The following is a 16,882-nucleotide window of genomic DNA, read 5'->3' on the forward strand; positions in this document are numbered from 1 at the left end:
GGTAATCTGTTGGTCACCTCCTCCAGTCTAGAGAGTGTTGCTAACGGCACTCAGCATTAGGGGAGATAGTGGTGCAGACCAGAAAGTAATTAAGTGGCTTCAGAGAGACAGCCTCCAGCTCTGTAGCTTGTTGAGGAAATCTGGCCAGTGATTCACACCAAGCCTAGAGGTTACCAGTTCCCCAAGCTGCAGTTGGCACTTGAGCCAGAGTAGATAATTCTCCAGTAAGTCTTTGCTTTTTTTTTTTTTTTTTGAGACAAGGCCTCAGTATGTAACCCTAGTTGTCCTGAAACTTTTCTATCTTTCTATGTAGACCAGGCTGGCCTCCAGGTCTAGCCTAACAGAGATCCACCTATCTCTGCCTCTCAAGGACTAGGATTAAAGGCATGCACCACCACACCCAGCTACTCTTTTTTTTTTTTTAAGCTTTATTTTATTGCTCTGTGTGTGTGAGAGAGGAGAGAGTGAGAATGAGAATGTGCATGAGATGGTAAGGGTGCCTTCTGAGGCCAGAAAAGTCAGGTCCCCTTGGAGCTTGTGTTATAGGTTGTAGTGAGCTAAAGATAGAGGACAAACATGAGACCCTGTCTCAAGAAAGAAGATGGAGAGTAATAGAAGTTGTTTGAAGTTTGTCTTCATACTCTGTTTCCTAATCCTCTCTTAGGCACTTGACTGCTTTTAAAGACACAGCAACTGAGAGAGAGAGAGAGAGAGAGAGAGAGGAGAGAGAGAGAGAGAGAGAGAGAGAGAGAGAGAGAGAGAGTGTGTGTGTGTGTGTGTGTGTGTGTGTGTGTGTGTGTGTGATTACTGAGCTGATAAGGAATAGGTGGCTTTTTTGTTTGTTTTTGTTTCCCCAGATTCTGAAACCTGAAGTAGGCCATTTGTTCCTGCTTGGATCTTTGATTGTGGCCCACCGCCCTGGGCATTCTGGCATTCTATCTCTTTGGCAGAGTCTGGCTTTCTTATAGGACAACCTTTTCTTCTTCCTATTCTTTAGCTTGATCTTAGCTGTTCTGCTGAGAGATCTAGAGAACTTGATGGAGACTCAGTCTCTGGAGTCAAAAGATGCAGGTTTTGTAGTAGTTGACGCAGAGTGGTTGCTGTGGGGAAATCTCAGTGCAGAGGGATTCCTGGCTTGTTGAGGCAGGCAGAGTGTTGTAATCCCTGTGATTTTTTTTTTTTTTTTTTTTTTTTTTTCCTCTAGAGAACTGAGGACTGTTAGTCAAATCCAATTGCATTGTGCAGTAACTTGATGGTTGAGGGGGGGAAAATATATATATATATATATATATATATATATATATATATATATATATATATCTCTTGCTTTTTTCATTCCCTTTGGGATAATCTTTTGCAGACACATTTCCCAGATCTGAGTCACAGGGGAGTATTCTCCAACGCCCCAGTAGTTGAAGCTACAGAAATGTTGGTGTAAATATGACCCATTCCTGTTGACACAGTATCAACTATGTGCTTAGATGTCGTTTCCTTCCAACCATAGTCTTCATGTTGTGGTGCCCAAAGTTGCCTGAGAGCAGTGGCTCGAATGAGAGCCTTGGTCTCTACATGGGTGGCTGTAGTACTTGGCTAAGCGATGCTAAGCATCTCTGTAGGTGCACCCCACCTTGGAGCAGCTCCTCAGCTAAGGTCTTAGTTCATCATCTAGGAGTTTCCTTTCCCTAGTGGGTACTTACGTCAGAATCACATGAGTTGTGTTTCACTTACAGAAAACCAGTCCCTGAGAAGAAGCTTCGCTGAAGCATGAGGCTCCCATGTCAGTGAGCCACCCTCCACAGGGTGATGCTACCTACTGTTTGCAGTTTTGTCTTCTGTGTTAAGTTTTGTCTTCTGCGTCTCTGTGATGAAGGAGAATGGCAGCGTTTCCTTCACTGGTGTTTATATTAGGACTGGGATGCAGTGCTCTCTAGGTGGCATTTTCCATAGTGATCTTAAAATAACTGTAGATCAGTCTGGGAGTTGTGTGTGAGGCGGGAATTCAGAAGAGCAGACGTGGGGCAGGAGTGACAGCTCCCTGGGTAAGAGAGCACTCTTACTGTTTGTTTCTGAGACAGGGTTTCTCTGAGTAGACCAGGCTAGCTTTGCACTCCAGAGATCTGCCTGCCTCTGCTGAGTGCTGGGATTAAAGGCGTGGGCCACCAACACAACAACAACCTGGCAAATCTATCAGTTTTGGTTCCTGGCACCTGTGTTAAGTGGCTCAACTATAACTCTAGCTCCAAGGGAATCTGACACCCTCTTCTGGACTCCTCTGGTGCCTACATTCATGTGTCACAGATGTGTGTGCCGGTGCATGGCAGCAGTGCATTCTCTCTCTCTCTCTCTCTCTCTCTCTCTCTCTCTCTCTCTCTCTCTCTCTCTCTCTCTCTCTCTCTCTCCTTTAAAAAGAAAGCACTCAGAACAGCACCTGCCATGCTGGAAGTGCAGGGCACTGTTGAAGGCATTTCACCTCCCAGGGTCTGGCTGCCTTCTGCAGCTACACAGGTAGCTGTGTGCAGCTGGAGAGATGGGGTTTTAAAGTTCCACAATTTGAGTTTATTAACCAAATCTACCCTCCTTAGACTTTTGTCTAGAACAAAATGATTATTTTATGATAAAGAAAAAAAGCCTTGCCCATCTGTGGTGCTGAGGATTGAGCCCAGGACACAGGCATGCTGAACTTGCACTGTTTAGTTGAACTTCATCCGCCCTCCAGCTCCATTTTTATATGGTTGTAACTGTGGCAAAGGTAGACCCATGCTAATTTTAAAAAGTGAAAATTATTACTTAGAGTTCTACTTATAAAAGTAATTAACAAAGAACAATTTGTTAAGGGCAAGAAGGAACTCCTGAGGGTGGGAGGGGCTCCAAGAAAGGAGTGCCCACAGTAGACACCTTTAATGAAAGGTGGGGCAGAATTGGTTTACTGCATGCTTTGTTTTCTTCACTTTAGAAAATGTATGGAAAACTTAGCACTGAGTTTTTAAAATTATTTTTATTTTATTTCATGTGCATTGGTGTTTTTGCCTGAATGTAGGTCTGTGTGAAAGTGTTGGATCCCTGGAACTGGAGTCACAGATAGCTGTGAGCTGCCATGTGGGTGCTGGGTTTTGAACCAAGGTCCTCTGGAAGAGCAGCCAGTGCTCCCAATAACTGAGTCATCTCTCCAGTCCCAACACTGTGCTTTTTAAAACTTCTATGATCTGGGTCTTCTTTTCTTATTTAATATTATTATGTGTACAGTGTTCTGTCTGCATGTATACCTGCAGGCCAGAAGAGGGCACCAGATCTCACTATAGGTGGTTGTAAGCCACATTGTGGTTGCTGAGAATTGAACTCAGGACTTCTGGGAGAGCAGCCAGTGCTCTTCACCTCTGAGCCATCTTTCCAGCTCCAAGACTTGGGTCTTATAAGTGGCTCCTGCCTGTAGTCTCTGGCACTGAAGAGGTCTGGCCAGAAAGAGGAGGGTTGCTTTACATTCAAGTCCAGCCTCAGGTACAGAGAGACCCTGTCACAAACCAATCACAAGTATAATGCCTTCAGTGGTTTGTAGTTGCTCATTTCCAGCTCAGGACATAGTGATGCAACTGGAGGACTTTCTGTGCTCTGTATTCTCTTCTCAGGCTTTTGCTCAGCTGTTTGTTCTGATATGTAACCATTATCTTAATCTAATGATAGTTGTAATTGGATTTGGGGTCAAAGGAGACACTTGAGCTAGCTGTGTGCTCACAGAACATTACTACTGGAGACATAAGATGATTACAGTGAATTAAAGGCAGCTTCTGAATTCCATGGCAACTCTTCAGGTGGCATTAAAGGCCGTTCTCACCTAACTTAGCATACCTTCTCAGCCTTTCTCTGTTGATGGATATTAGATACAGACTTAAGCTCAATCAATTATGATTGTCATTTGTTTCTTGAAGAAAGATACAGTCCACAGGTGAGCTGTTTGGCCAGAATTCTCATTCCTAAAATACAATTGCTTTGAATGCACACCCCTGCAATCCCTTACTCTGCTTCCCGATCTTCTCACCCTCCACTGTGGTGTCAGAGCTCATTCAACTCAGTGCCTGACTTCGTGCAGACACTTCCACTTGGATGCTACTGACCCTGGGGCTTAGCACACATCCCAGATGAGATCAGAATCTTGCACTGGCATCTCCACACCCTTCCAGCTGTGTATTACCTAGTCAGCATTCTACTGTGTCTTAAGTCCAGAAACCTATTGATACAGGCTAGGTGTGGTAGTGCATATATGTGTTAATCCTAGCACTAGGGGCGGGGGGGGGGGGGGGGGGGCAGAGCCAGAAGGATCTCTGTGAGTTTGAGGCCAGCCTGGTCTACATAGCAAATTCCAGGACCGCCAGGATTACATAGACTCTGTCTCAACAAACAAACAAACCCCCAGAAACCTGTTGATATAAGATTTTCCCATGAAGCAAGCTGTCTTGACAAAGGGCAGAGTGCTTCTTGTGTTGAGTGAGAGGCATTGTTGTTAAGTACCAAGGAGAACTGGAGGACAGAAGCACAAGTCTGTTCAGGATGCATTGTGGGTGTCAATCTGAGTGTTCTCACCTTGATTACTGTAAAACAAAAGGGAGATAGAATATTCTGAACTGGCACATGCTACTGTGCCTTGACAGTTGTGGTCCCAACTGTCACAGAATCTGAAAGCTTTTCCCTTTCTCTAACGAGACAGTGTCAGGCCAGGTGTTGGTGGTATACGCCTTTAACTTCAGCACTTGGGAGGCAGAAGCGGTGGATCTGTGTGAGTTTGAGGCCAGCCTGGTCTACAGAGCAAGTTTCAGGACAGGCTCCAAAGCTACAGAGAAACCCTGTCCCCCTAAAATTATATAAATATATATATATAGAGCCCACCAATATGTTGTCAGAAGCCCCCCCCCAAAAAAAAGGCCTAGGACCAGTGCACCCAAGATCTAGTGTCTTATTCCTCCATGTGTCCTGTAACATAAACACCAACATATTGTTCTGAAGAAACAACACTCTAAGAAAAATCAGGAGGCTGCAGGAGATGCTAAACTTTTGACCAACAGAATGAAGGAAGCCAAAGAAATATGCTAGGAACTGATTACCAAGAGATGTAGGCTGTCCTCAGTGAGCGCTTCTGTTTCTAAGTCAGAATACAGTCCAGAGTGCATCTTTGAGTCACAAGTAAATAATCAGATTTCAAGGGAAACAGTGGAGACAGGGCCAGCAAGATGGCTCAGAAGACAAAGGCTCCTGCCACCTGTGTTTGGTCCCTGGGACACACATGGAAGGAGGAAAACCCAGACCAGACTTCCACATATTGTCGTTTGACTGACACACATACTTTGGCATGTCCATACTCCCTCCCCCAATTAAAACAATCCCAGCACTTGGGAGGCAGAGGCAGGAGAATCTATGTGAGTTCAAGGCCAGCCTAAGGTTACACAGAAACTTTGTCTGGAAAAACAAAAAACAAAAACAAACAAAACAAAAAAACCTAGACCAATGCAATGCAGTGAATTTTATTTAATACATTTAATTAGCACCTTAGACCTGAAAACTTTCTGTGTATTCAGTAGCAAACCCCTAAGGCTGCTGTGTTACATTTCATAGCAAGTGGATGTCTGCACACTTGGTAGTCTCTGGAGGATTGACTCCCTGTGAGACAGGTCGTTTCCCATGCCCTACTCTGCCTGCCTGTGAAAAGTAGAGGGCCCTCTAGGGTCAGCTGGGTGCCGCTTTCACAGAAGGCCTGTCAACATTGCCTATTCATGCTAGGCCACCTGTTGGGATTCCTAGTGCAGGCATATGAGCTGCCGTACACTGTGACCACGGCTGCTGCTGCTGGTAACTACTGTGCTGACATCTTCAGTGGCCTTCAGGAATCCTTCCAGGTCACAGTTTTAGTAGTTTTGGGGTTTTGCCTTTTCTACATGCATTTTTGAATAGTAGTTTTACCTCAGGCTTGGCTCGCCTTTTTGTGGTCTGATGTTTCAAATACACATGTCTGGTTCTCACTTGGTTCTGGCCCTGGAACCCACTTTTCCCCTTGTAGGTCAGTGACTGAATTCCAGGTGTAAACTACAGCTTTTCCCTGTGGCTTTATTGGAAAGTTGCAGTGCTATTTGAGTTTCTTTTCCCCTCAAGAGATTGAGCCCAGGGCATTTTGCCTGGGATCCTTGTCTGTGAAAGGCAGACGGGTGCCTAAAAGGTTGTGCTGCTCCGGGAGAGTCCTGGCTGCTGTGGAGGGCTGTCCAATCCCTCAGCCCACTGATTTGTATTTTCAGTTAATTGTGGGTTTTGGACCAGAGACTGGTTAAAACAAATTCTTTCCCTGAGCAGGCAGTAGAAAATGCATGATTCATCATATGGTGTGCGGGGACTGTAATCTTGGATCCTGTGTTTTAACAGAAATTGTTACATTTAACCCTTGTGAAGCAAGGATCCCTCAGAAGCATCCCCGTAAGCACTCTTCCTTTCTCTGTTCTTATGTCTTGCCTACTTGTTTGAAGATCAGGGTAAGATGCTATTGACTCCTGTGAGGAGTGTCTCTCATGGCTCCTGCCTGCACCCCTAGCCTGCTGCTAAGTTCATGGGTTCTCATGACAGCAAACCTTTCTGGTTCACTCTGAACCAGACAAACTTCCATGCAGCAGGCACAGAGTGGCTTTTTTAGCTTTGTTAGTGTTGCCATCTTTTGTTTCAACTTGATGGTGTGGAAATCTTTCAGAGTAACAAGGTAGAGGTGAGTGCAGTCTCACCTTCAACAACACCATTCCTGACCAGGCTTTACTCTTCTTTCCTCTGCCGCCCACCCACACTTCCACCCCCAGGTATTTTGAAACAGATGCCAGGCTTCATACCATCCCATCAGCTGGTTTGGAGTTGCTTTGAAGTGGCTTGGCTTCCTGGTGGTCATATATAGCTGCTGCTATTGTCTTCCTTCTTCATTGTCTTCCTCTGTTTCCTGTTACTTTCTTGGATGTGTTTTGTTTCTGTTGATAACCACTGCCATCAGAGAAAGAGTTTCCTGTGTACATCGTGTTAACCCAGTTCTGACCAAGCATGTTCTTTTAAAGATGACTGTCAAAGTTGAATGTATCAAAATATCAATGTTACATTGAGGAGGTTGAGGGGTGGTGGTGCTGGGTTTGGGTCAGAGGTATAGCTAGATAGTAGAGTACTTGAACCTTACAATGTAATCAGTAAACATGAGATAAATAAACAAGCCTACCCTTTTCGTGTGTGTGTCTGTGTGTCTGTGTGTCTGTGTCTGTCCCAGACTGGCCTCTTGAATTCTTGGTTTCCCACCTCCCAAGTGCTGGGTTTATGGGTATGATGTTATCATGCTTGGCTTTTTAGAAAAATGTTTATTTACTAGTTTGTTTATTTATTTGTGTGTGTGTATTTGGGAATGTGTATGCCTCATGTGGAGGTCAAAGGATAACTTGTCACAGTTTTCTCTCCTTAGTTGTAGGTCCCTGGGATCAAATTCTGCTCAGCCATTATCAACTCAGCTATCTTGTGTCCCCCCCCCCCAAATTTAAAAATAAAATCTTGGAAGCTAGGGAGATGACTCCATTGATTGTTGATAAAATACCCTCTGTGTAAGCATGAAGTCCTGAATTTGATCTCCAGTACCCACATAGAAATCTAATGTAGCCGTGTGCACTGTAATCTGTGTGGGGAGCAAGAACTAGGAGGCTTCTTGGGCCTTCCTGGCCAGCTGCTGTAGCTGAGTCAGTGAGTTCAAAGTTCGGTGAGTCATACTATTTCACAAAGTAAGGTAGAGGGCCTGCAGGGTGGTTCAGCGAGTCAAGAAAGGTGCTTCCAGTGCAAGCCTGGTGACCTGTTTGAGTCCCAAAAGCCACATAAGGTGCATGGAAGAAACCACCCTAATGAGTTTGTTCCTTGACCTCCACATGGGTGCTAAGTAAGGCACACACGTGCACAAATGAAATGATGATAAGGTGAAAAGTTGTTGACCTCTAGTCTTCATACATGTGCACATATGTATGAGCACACAATAAGATAAAGCCATGGCACATTGCTTTGGCAAAGATACAATTCAAATAATAGCAAATGGTATGATACTTATTTTTGTGGTTCTGGGGGTTATACCCAGTGTTTTACATATGGCACTGAGCTGTGCCCTGGTTACCCCCTAGTCATTCTGTCATTAGTTGCTATCAATCCCTTATTTCTAGAACAACTATTGTTAGTATTTCTTATAGCTCCTTAAATAATGTGTATGTGTCTGACATTTTTCTGTTTCTTTAAAGCCAGGAGGCAGAAATTGATTTTAACTTTGGAAAGAACAAGAAGCATGTTGTTTTGCAAGGGTTGGGATAGGAGATGATACTGTGTTGACATCCAGGTTCTGTTGACTGAACATTAGTCTTCTGCTACTAAAAGGAGCATTGAGCAGGTCCTGCACTCTCCCGCAGCCCTGCAGACCTGTGGAAGACCACACTAGTGTTGCCCAGTAGAAATATAATGTGAGCCACATACACGATTTTACACATCCTAAGAGAAAGTGAGTGAATTCCACTCAGAATGTTACTTGTTCGAGACACTAAGTGTTGAACTAGGGTCTTGTGAGCGCCCCTGAGCTATAGCCCTTCCTATTTCTGACTTCTTATTTTGAAACAGAATCACTAAATTGCCTGGCCTGACCTGCACTTACAGTCTTCCTGAGTAGCTGGGATTATAGGCCTGTACTACCAGACCTGGCTCCCAACATACCTTTGGAATATCTAGTCAGTGTAAAACCATGAGAATATTCTTCCTTGTTCATACTAAGTTTTCAGAATCCACTCACAGCACAGCTCAGTATGGACCAGCTTGTCTCCAGAGATCCCTGAGTACACATGGACTGGCCAACTCTGCCCTGTACAGGGCCTGGGTTTTTTTTCTGTGTAGAAGGAAAAGGGTGGAATGTGGTTTCCATTTTGTCCTTTGTCGTTTGATGTAGTGTAATTTTTGTGTATGTTTCTTGCTTCTGGGGTTTGGTTGCGTGTGCATGAACGCTTGTTCTGGTTCATCTGCTTTTACTTCTCATTCTGATTGTCAGCCCTGTTCTAACATTATCACTAACATTGCTACTTAAAGAAAAAGCGAGAGGCTGGAGCAATGGCTCAGTGGTTAAGAGCACTGGCTGCTCTTGCTGAGGACCTGGGTTTGGTTCCCAGCACCCATATAGCAGCTCACAGGAGACCTGATTACCTCTTCTGCCCTCTGAAGGCATGATGCAGGCAAACACAAATCTTTTTTAAAAATTAATTTTCATTCTTACAAAATCAACAATAGTAAAAACTCTAGTACTTCTGTATAAAGGTAATAATTTTGGTGAACTTGAAGTCTTGTCCAGTAGGCAGTGCCCTTTAGTAGTTCAAGTTTATTCATGAATATTTGATTTCTTGCTGGCCTCTCACTCACAGAGATCCCCCTGCCTCTGTTGGGTTCAGAGGTATGCACACCATGTCCAGCTATTCATGAGTGTCTGAAATACCAAATAGTGGCAGATGATTTAGGGCATTGAACAGAGATGCTAGTTTGTGCAGTGATGCTCTTGAGTAAGGCTGTGTGACCAGCTATGAGGGAGAGGTCGAGTAAGGGTTGCTGGGAAGTTGGTGACAGTGTTTTCTTGGTTGTTTTGGCAGTTCTAGGAACTGAACTTAGGGCCTTGTGTGTGCGAGGCAGTAGCTCTGCCATAAGCTAGGTTCTCAGCACATGGTAATGGTTTTAAGAGCACTTTTTTTTCTTTTTCAGGAGTAGCAGATGGCGTTGGAGGATGGAGAGACTATGGAGTGGACCCATCTCAGTTCTCAGGGACTTTAATGCGAACCTGTGAGCGGTTAGTAAAAGAAGGACGCTTCGTCCCCAGCAATCCAGTTGGGATTCTCACCACGAGCTACTGTGAATTGCTGCAAAACAAAGTACCTTTGCTGGGTGAGTAGGTGACCGTGCCTCCTTACAGCATCCACTAATGGCTAAACAAACAAGAGTTTACCAGTAACCCAGGCTGGCCTCAAACTCAGAGAGCTTTGCTGCCGCCGCCTCCCAAGTGCTGGTATTAAAGGTGCATGCCACCGTGCCTGGCCTTCTCAATTGCCAGAGTCTCTCTGGTTAGCAGAGGGCCTCCCTTGCTCACACCTCCACTTCAAGCGAGCATTGGCCTAAGGTGTCCCTCACTGCCCCTTCAGTCTTCTGTAAGCAGCTTTGTCTTCCTCCCACCGGAAGCTCTCCTGGGGCTCACCATGGTGCTGCTTTCTCACTTCCTCCTAAAATGTTTATTTTACTAGTAGTAGTGTGTGTGTATGCCTGGATGTGGAGGTCAGGGGCAACTCAAGACTCAAGGGAGTCCAGCTTGTCCTTCTCCCATGTAAATCAGCCTCGGCAGCCGACACTTTACTTGCCAAGCCATCTCGGCAGTCCCCGGCCCCCTTTTTAGTACTACACTTTATTTCTTCTGTGTGTGGGGTCGTGTGTGCCACAGCACACATGTGGGTGTCAGAGGACAGCCTCCTGGAGTAGGTCCTCTCTCCCCCCAGCATTCAGGTCCTGCAGCTGGGGTGCAGGCTGACAGGGCCTTTACTGGGCCAGCCTCCTGCTCCTCTTGATGCGCTCAGAGTCTGTGCTTGGCTCAGTGGAGCATTCTAGATTCTGTTCTAGTACCTCTGTCAAGAGTTGTGGGGCTGTGGACAGATCACTTAACCCGTGAGTGGAAAGCAGTCTCCTAGGTGGTTTCCAGCATGTTCCATGGACACCATCTTCCCAGCCCTGTTTTTTTACTTGGATATAGGACAGCCAGTTAACATCACAGAAGAATGACCTGCTTTTTTTTTTTTTTTTTTTTTTTGTTGCCTAACAACAATTTGGGGGAGGGGGCAGTATTTTTTTTCTTATACATTGTCTTTCCTTCCTTTTCACCCATGTAACTTAGAATTAGTAATAAATTTAAAAACATATTCAAGGTTTACTTATAAAGGTTTACTTACAATGTTGGGATTACTGTTTCTTCTGAAATCCACTGAAATAATCCTTTGTTGCCATGTTTGGTGTGCACACCCCTCCCTGACCTAACCCACACACCTCCAGGGCATTTGCAACTAAACTGGAGCAGATCCAGCCGACTGTTCAATTGACTGAACCTTGGTTAAGTGTAGACAGAGATTACACTGTGCTTTGATTTTAGGTTAGTGTATTGCTTTTATGTGTATGTCTCTGAGGGTGTTGTATGTCAGTGCTCCTGGAGGCCAGGAGTTACACAGGTGTTATGAGGCACTCTCTCTGGCTTCTGGGGATGGAACTTAGGTCCTCTGGAAGAGCTGGGTGCTCTTAATCATTGAGCCATCTCCCAGGCTGCTTTTGCATTCTGATCCAGCAATTAATAAAAAGTCTACATAGGAAATCTGCTGTAAAGAGCCTTTATTGTTGATGAGGACTCAGAAACCCTTAAATACAGCAGTAACTTCTTAAGAATCCAAAGGGTTGCTGCCCATGGTGGCTCACACCTTTTAATCCCAGCACTTGGGTGGTAGGGGTAGGTGATCTCTGAGTTTGAGGCCAGCCTGATCTACAAGGCAGGTTTCAGGCCAGCCAGGGCTGTACAGAGAGACCTGACCTTAAAAAAAAGAGGTGGGGGGTCTTGCAGTTGTTGCTCTAACACCGTGCTAGAACACAGGTCTAGGATGCACAAAGCTGTTCAGTCCTCAGCACCACAAAGGAAATGAAGCTGAGGGGTCAGACCTAGTTAAGGTCATATTATATTTGGCTGAGAGATTTAACATGAGAGAGTTGTCCAGGCACCTTCCAGTGTGGGTCAGTCACCTGAATATCCAGCCCTCATCTTCAGCACCTCCTCTCCCAAGTGTGTGGGGTTTGAGCCCTGTGTACTCGGCAGTCACTGGAAGAGGGAAGGAATGTAAGCCGCCGGGCTGCACATGCCTTCGGTCATTGTTCCTGGTCTGGCTGTGAAAGCCCCATCACTCACAAGGACAGTGTTGTTTCCACAGGGGCATGAAATGGTGGCCTGAAGTTGTCACGGTGAGTCATCAGGGGTGTTTCCTGAGGAGCAGCTCCAGGACTGTGTTGTTTCTCACTCTCAAGATTTAATTCCCTCGGCTTCCAGGAGATCTTTTGTGTGGCCATGTTGTAATGATGAGAAGTCAGAGGCTTTCAGGAAGGAGGCAGAGTCCAGCAGGCCACAGAGCAGTTTCTGCTAGCCCTCTGGCTGGGCGCAGCACCCACATTTTCCTTTTTGTAGGCATTGGAGGGCTGTCAAGGCCACTGTTCATCAGTCTGCTTCAGATGACAAGGAAGCCGAATTGCCGACCATTAATGATGAAAGCTGCTACATTAATTCTATACATTAAATCTCACATTTCCATTGATGCAAAATAACAAATAACCACAATCTCACCAAGAAAACTGAATACTAGCCACGTGCTTCTCTTTTCCTCTCATGTGTCTGCACAGAGTGGTGGCATGGGGTTTTGAGCATGCTCTGCTGTCCCACCTGCTGAGGCAGCACACAGGAAGGAACTGTCTCCACAGCTGGCTGGGAAGAAACTCAGGCTGAGTGGCTTGCTTGTGCTGTGCCCTGCGATTAACCACGCCCCCACTAGCTGTAGCTTTTCTTTGCTTCCCCTAAAGAGACAGGGTCTTCTGCAGCCCAGGCTGGCCTCAGACCAACACTCAGTGTGTGGCCTGGGATGACAGTGAATTTCTGAACTCATGACTTCACCTCCTGAGCCAGTGCTGGGATCACAGTCTTGGGCACCACATCTGGTTTCCATGGTGCTGGTGACCGAACCCAGGACTTGGTGCATGCTCAGAGAGCACTGGACCAGCTGAGCTACATCTCACGCCAATACTGTTTGTTTTTAACATTTATTTACTTATTTGTATATGTGTGTGTCTGAGTGTAGGGGTGTCCACAGAGGCCAGAAGAGGGCATTGGATGGGTCTCTGAAGTTGCAGATGGTCCCACTACTGGAAGAACCGCCAGTGCTCTTAACTACTGAACCAGCTCTCCAGTCCTCCAATACTAGCTTTTAATCTACTTATTTCACTTATCTTTCCTTTGCAAGTGTATTCTTTAACACTCTCCTAATGGCAATCATTCATTGGATAACCCCACTTAAGGGTTTGCCAAAACTTAACTGGTTTCTCCTCATGGGTTTCTTTGTGAGGGGTTTTCTCTTAGTCCTGCTTCTGTGGACAGGGAAGCTGAGCGCAGAGTTGGACTGCAGAGCTCAGAAGTGGCAAAGCTGGTGTTCAAATGCAGATAAGCTGACCACCATTCACGCTGCAGAGTGTTGTGTGACAGTACTTATCTATTTCTCTGCTGGAGATTGAGAGCCAGACTGCTTGCACTAGCCACGCCTCTACCACTTAGCTGCCTGCCTGCCCTCCCCTGTCACAGGGGAGTGTGGCTCACTCCTAGCTCTCTGGCTCTTTAGCAGTAGTTTTTTTTTTTTTTTTTTTCTCTTTCAATCCGACTTGCTTTTCTTGCTGTTTTCTTACATGGCTCCTTCCAGGTAGACTTGCTAGATAAAGAATTTTCAGAGCTATGTGACTCTCAGATTCATCTTACCCAGTGCCTCCCCAGAGTAAGTGTGAGTGGGTTCCCTGCACTCTGGCTAACCCTGCGCTTTCGTCTTATGGTTCTTTTGAGAGAGCCGGCTGTGTTATTCCACATACACAGGCATGTTCCATTTGTTCCTTGGTGAGCTGCATATTCTTCTGGTGGAGACAGGAGCAGTTATTGCTGCCGTCAGTGGGGCCAGAGGCTGTGGGCCTTATGCAGTCTCTGGAAAGTGAGCAGGTTAGTCTGCAAGCTTCATAGCTTCAGCAGATGGCAGTCTGGTTTAGAAGGCCGGTTATGTCCCTGTCTTAAATGTTAGTAAGTTTAGTGAAGCCTTGCTGCCATAACTGAAGAATAGTGTCAGGTGCAGTATCCTTGTTCAAGTAATTAAGTATTAAAACGCAGTAACATACTTTGGAGCACCAGTCCCTGGCACTCCACCACGGCACCAGGAAGAGTGTGCTCCTTGGTGGTCCACCTGCTGTGCCGCCACACCCTTGCCCTCAGCACATCAGCCCTGCGTATATTGCTGTAGTTCCTGGGTGTGGGGCAAACCGGGGTGGTCTGATGTCAACGAGATTCAGACCACAGCTGCTCTCTGGAGCTGTGATGCTTGGCAGTGGCCCAGGGGAGACAGTGAGCGGATGCCCGTTTTGTTTGTAGGTAGCAGCACAGCCTGCATCGTGGTACTGGACAGAAGTAGCCACCGCTTGCACACGGCGAACCTGGGTGACTCTGGCTTCCTGGTGGTCCGGGGCGGTGAAGTCGTGCACCGATCTGATGAGCAGCAGCACTACTTCAACACTCCATTCCAGCTCTCCATTGCTCCCCCCGAGGCTGAGGGCGTTGTCCTGAGTGACAGGTAACCCTGCAGCCCTTCCTTTCCCTTCCCCTTCCCTTCCCGAGTGGTGTACTTTGGCCATAGTCCCCTCCTGTCCTCTTGACATAGGCACCTTTCCTGTGAGAAACTGCTCATCCACAGGAGGAGCTGGTGGGCCTTGCAAGGGATTCAGATCAAACTGGGCGTCACAGCAGAACCAAGCCGTTGTAAACATACTGTCACATGAAAGGGTTGTGCAGAGGCACTCAGCTTCTGCATGTTGTGTTTCCATGCCAGCAGCACACTGTGAGTGCAGGGTGTATTAGCTACACTAGGAGCTGAGTGGCTCAGAGGCCTCTCTCCCTGTGCGGGTTTTCATCATTTCTAGGTGAGCTTGGGCAGATGCTGTCTTATCTGTCAGAATAACCTCCCCACCCAAAGGTCAGAAGTAAAGTGTCAAGCAAGGCCTGCTTCCGACCCTGAGGAGGCCACTAGGCTGCTCTCTTTCTTGTTGATTGCTAATGTCTCTTGGTTTATTTTTAAACCAAGAGTTTAAGTTTTAGTTGCTCTTTTCATAGACAGAGTAAGGCTGGGAATTGTGCTGCACTTTGCTTGGCCACTGGCAACCTCCCAATTGGTCTTTTGTGAAGAAACTCTTAACAAATGCTCTTTGTGTTTATTTCTTTCCTACCTATTACCTCTTCATGAGTCAGATCTTAAGGCCAAACTAACATAAAACAGATATCTCTGCCATCTTTGATTTTGTAGTGACGATATCATATAATTAGGTAATGGTGTTGTCCATTTAAATAATCTACTTGCTAGGTAGGCTTGCACCTGTAATCCTGGCACTCAGAAGGCTAAGGCAGGGGGATTACCAGTTTGAGGCCAGCCTGGGCTATATATAGCAAGAGACATGCTTTAAAAAAATGAGAGTGTTGATCCTGATCGTAGAGAGGGAAGTACTTTGTTGGAGCTTCCGGGTAGAAGAGCATCTGATGAGACATTTTACTGTATCTTAAGGTACTAATTTATTTTGTGTGTTTGGAAGTGGGGTGAGAGAGAGAGAGAGAGAGAGAGAGAGAGAGAGAGAGAGAGAGAGAGAGAGAGGGGGAGAGAGAGAGAGAGGAGAGAGAAGAGAGCGAGCGAGCACAGGTGTGCAGGTCAGTTCTCTCCTTCCAGCATGTGGGTTCCTGGGATCAATCTTGGGTGTCAGGTTTGGCAGCGGGTGCCATCCCAGAGCCATCTCAGCGAGCCAGTCCTCTTTTGCTGTCGAGTGGGCTGTAACGCACAGTAGCTGAGCCATTTGGAGTGAAGACCTCGGTGGGTACCAAGCCCAGCAGACAGCTTCTGGCTCATGGCGCTTCATTTTCCTGATTGGCTGCTGCTGTTTTAGCCTCAGAGTACCAGATCCACAAGCAAGATTTGAGACAGGCAGGCTAGCGGCACACTTGCTCTGCTGGCCTGACTTGAGGTGGAGGTGGCTGCCCGTGGAGCCCAGCTCACCAGCATGTGACTGTGGCTCGTGTTTCAGTGCAGTGGAGAGTTTCCAGCGGCACAGTGTGTTCAGTCGGAATGGGCAGAGCTGCAGCTGTCAGAACGCCAAGCTCGTGGGTGGGCGTGTTCGCAGAGCACAGACTGTCCAATGGGAGCGAGGCTCCCACAGGCAGAATGGCGCAAAGGCCACTCGTGGGGAAAGGCAAACCTCAGCATAAAACAGAGCCCCGGTGCCAGGCTGGTCATTAATCTGCACTTCTAGAACCTGACACACTTGCAAAGACAGCAGGCCAGAGTCTTGTATGTTTGTCTTGATTTTTTACAGAAGGAACTAACCCCGTTCCCCTAGTGTGATGGTGGCTTTCTCTGCTGTTACATGTCCTTAGTTGTCACTCTTACCTGTGAATGTGTGCTGCCTCCTTCCCTCAGCCATTTGAGACTGAGCCAGGAGTTTGCTCAGGGCACTGGGTGGCTGACTTTGTGTGTTTTCTATCACCACTTACTCAAGTGTGGGGTTTCTGTTAAGCCTGGGGTGCTTTGACTGTGCCCTTTCTCAGTTAGTGGCCAATGTCTTCCTTCCCTTACTTTCACCACAGGGTCAGGCAGATGATTAGACTCCTGCTTGCCTTTTCAGCCTGGGAAGCAGTGAAGGTGGCCTCAGGAGTGACCGAGGGCCAGCCTCATGGGGCTGTGAGCTGCCTGCATCTCCCTTGTTGTTAGATCTGTTTCCTTCAGGCTTTGTCAGGAAAAAAATCTCCCATCTCTTTCTTTAGTATCCAGTGGCCCACACCTGTCATCCCAGCCCCAGAAGGGTGAGGCAGGAGAACTAGGAGTTCAAGGCCTGGGCTGCATGTTGAGACCTTCTCCAAAACAAACCAAACAAAAAAAGTTATTCAAAAAACAAGCAGTCTTCCTCTACCCCCTCGGCTGTTTAACAACATACAAAGATTTCCTCTCAATTGGGAGGGTTATTCTGCTTTTGCAGT

The 16,882-nt window shown here is 46.6% G+C and overlaps 1 protein-coding gene across 1 annotated transcript in view; it reads left to right on the forward strand.

Annotated features, from left to right (window-relative positions):
• Window positions 1-16,882, forward strand: part of Pptc7 (protein phosphatase targeting COQ7) — a 36,974-nt gene that overhangs the window by 13,284 nt on the left and 6,808 nt on the right. Inside the window, exons 2-3 of the mRNA XM_051176598.1 lie at window positions 9,760-9,939; window positions 14,243-14,441. Coding sequence (XP_051032555.1) covers window positions 9,760-9,939; window positions 14,243-14,441 — 379 coding nt within the window. The remainder of the gene's footprint in view (window positions 1-9,759; window positions 9,940-14,242; window positions 14,442-16,882) is intronic.

Source organism: Phodopus roborovskii, unplaced genomic scaffold, assembly GCF_943737965.1.
Source record: "Phodopus roborovskii unplaced genomic scaffold, PHOROB, whole genome shotgun sequence".
Classification (NCBI taxonomy): domain Eukaryota; kingdom Metazoa; phylum Chordata; class Mammalia; order Rodentia; family Cricetidae; genus Phodopus; species Phodopus roborovskii.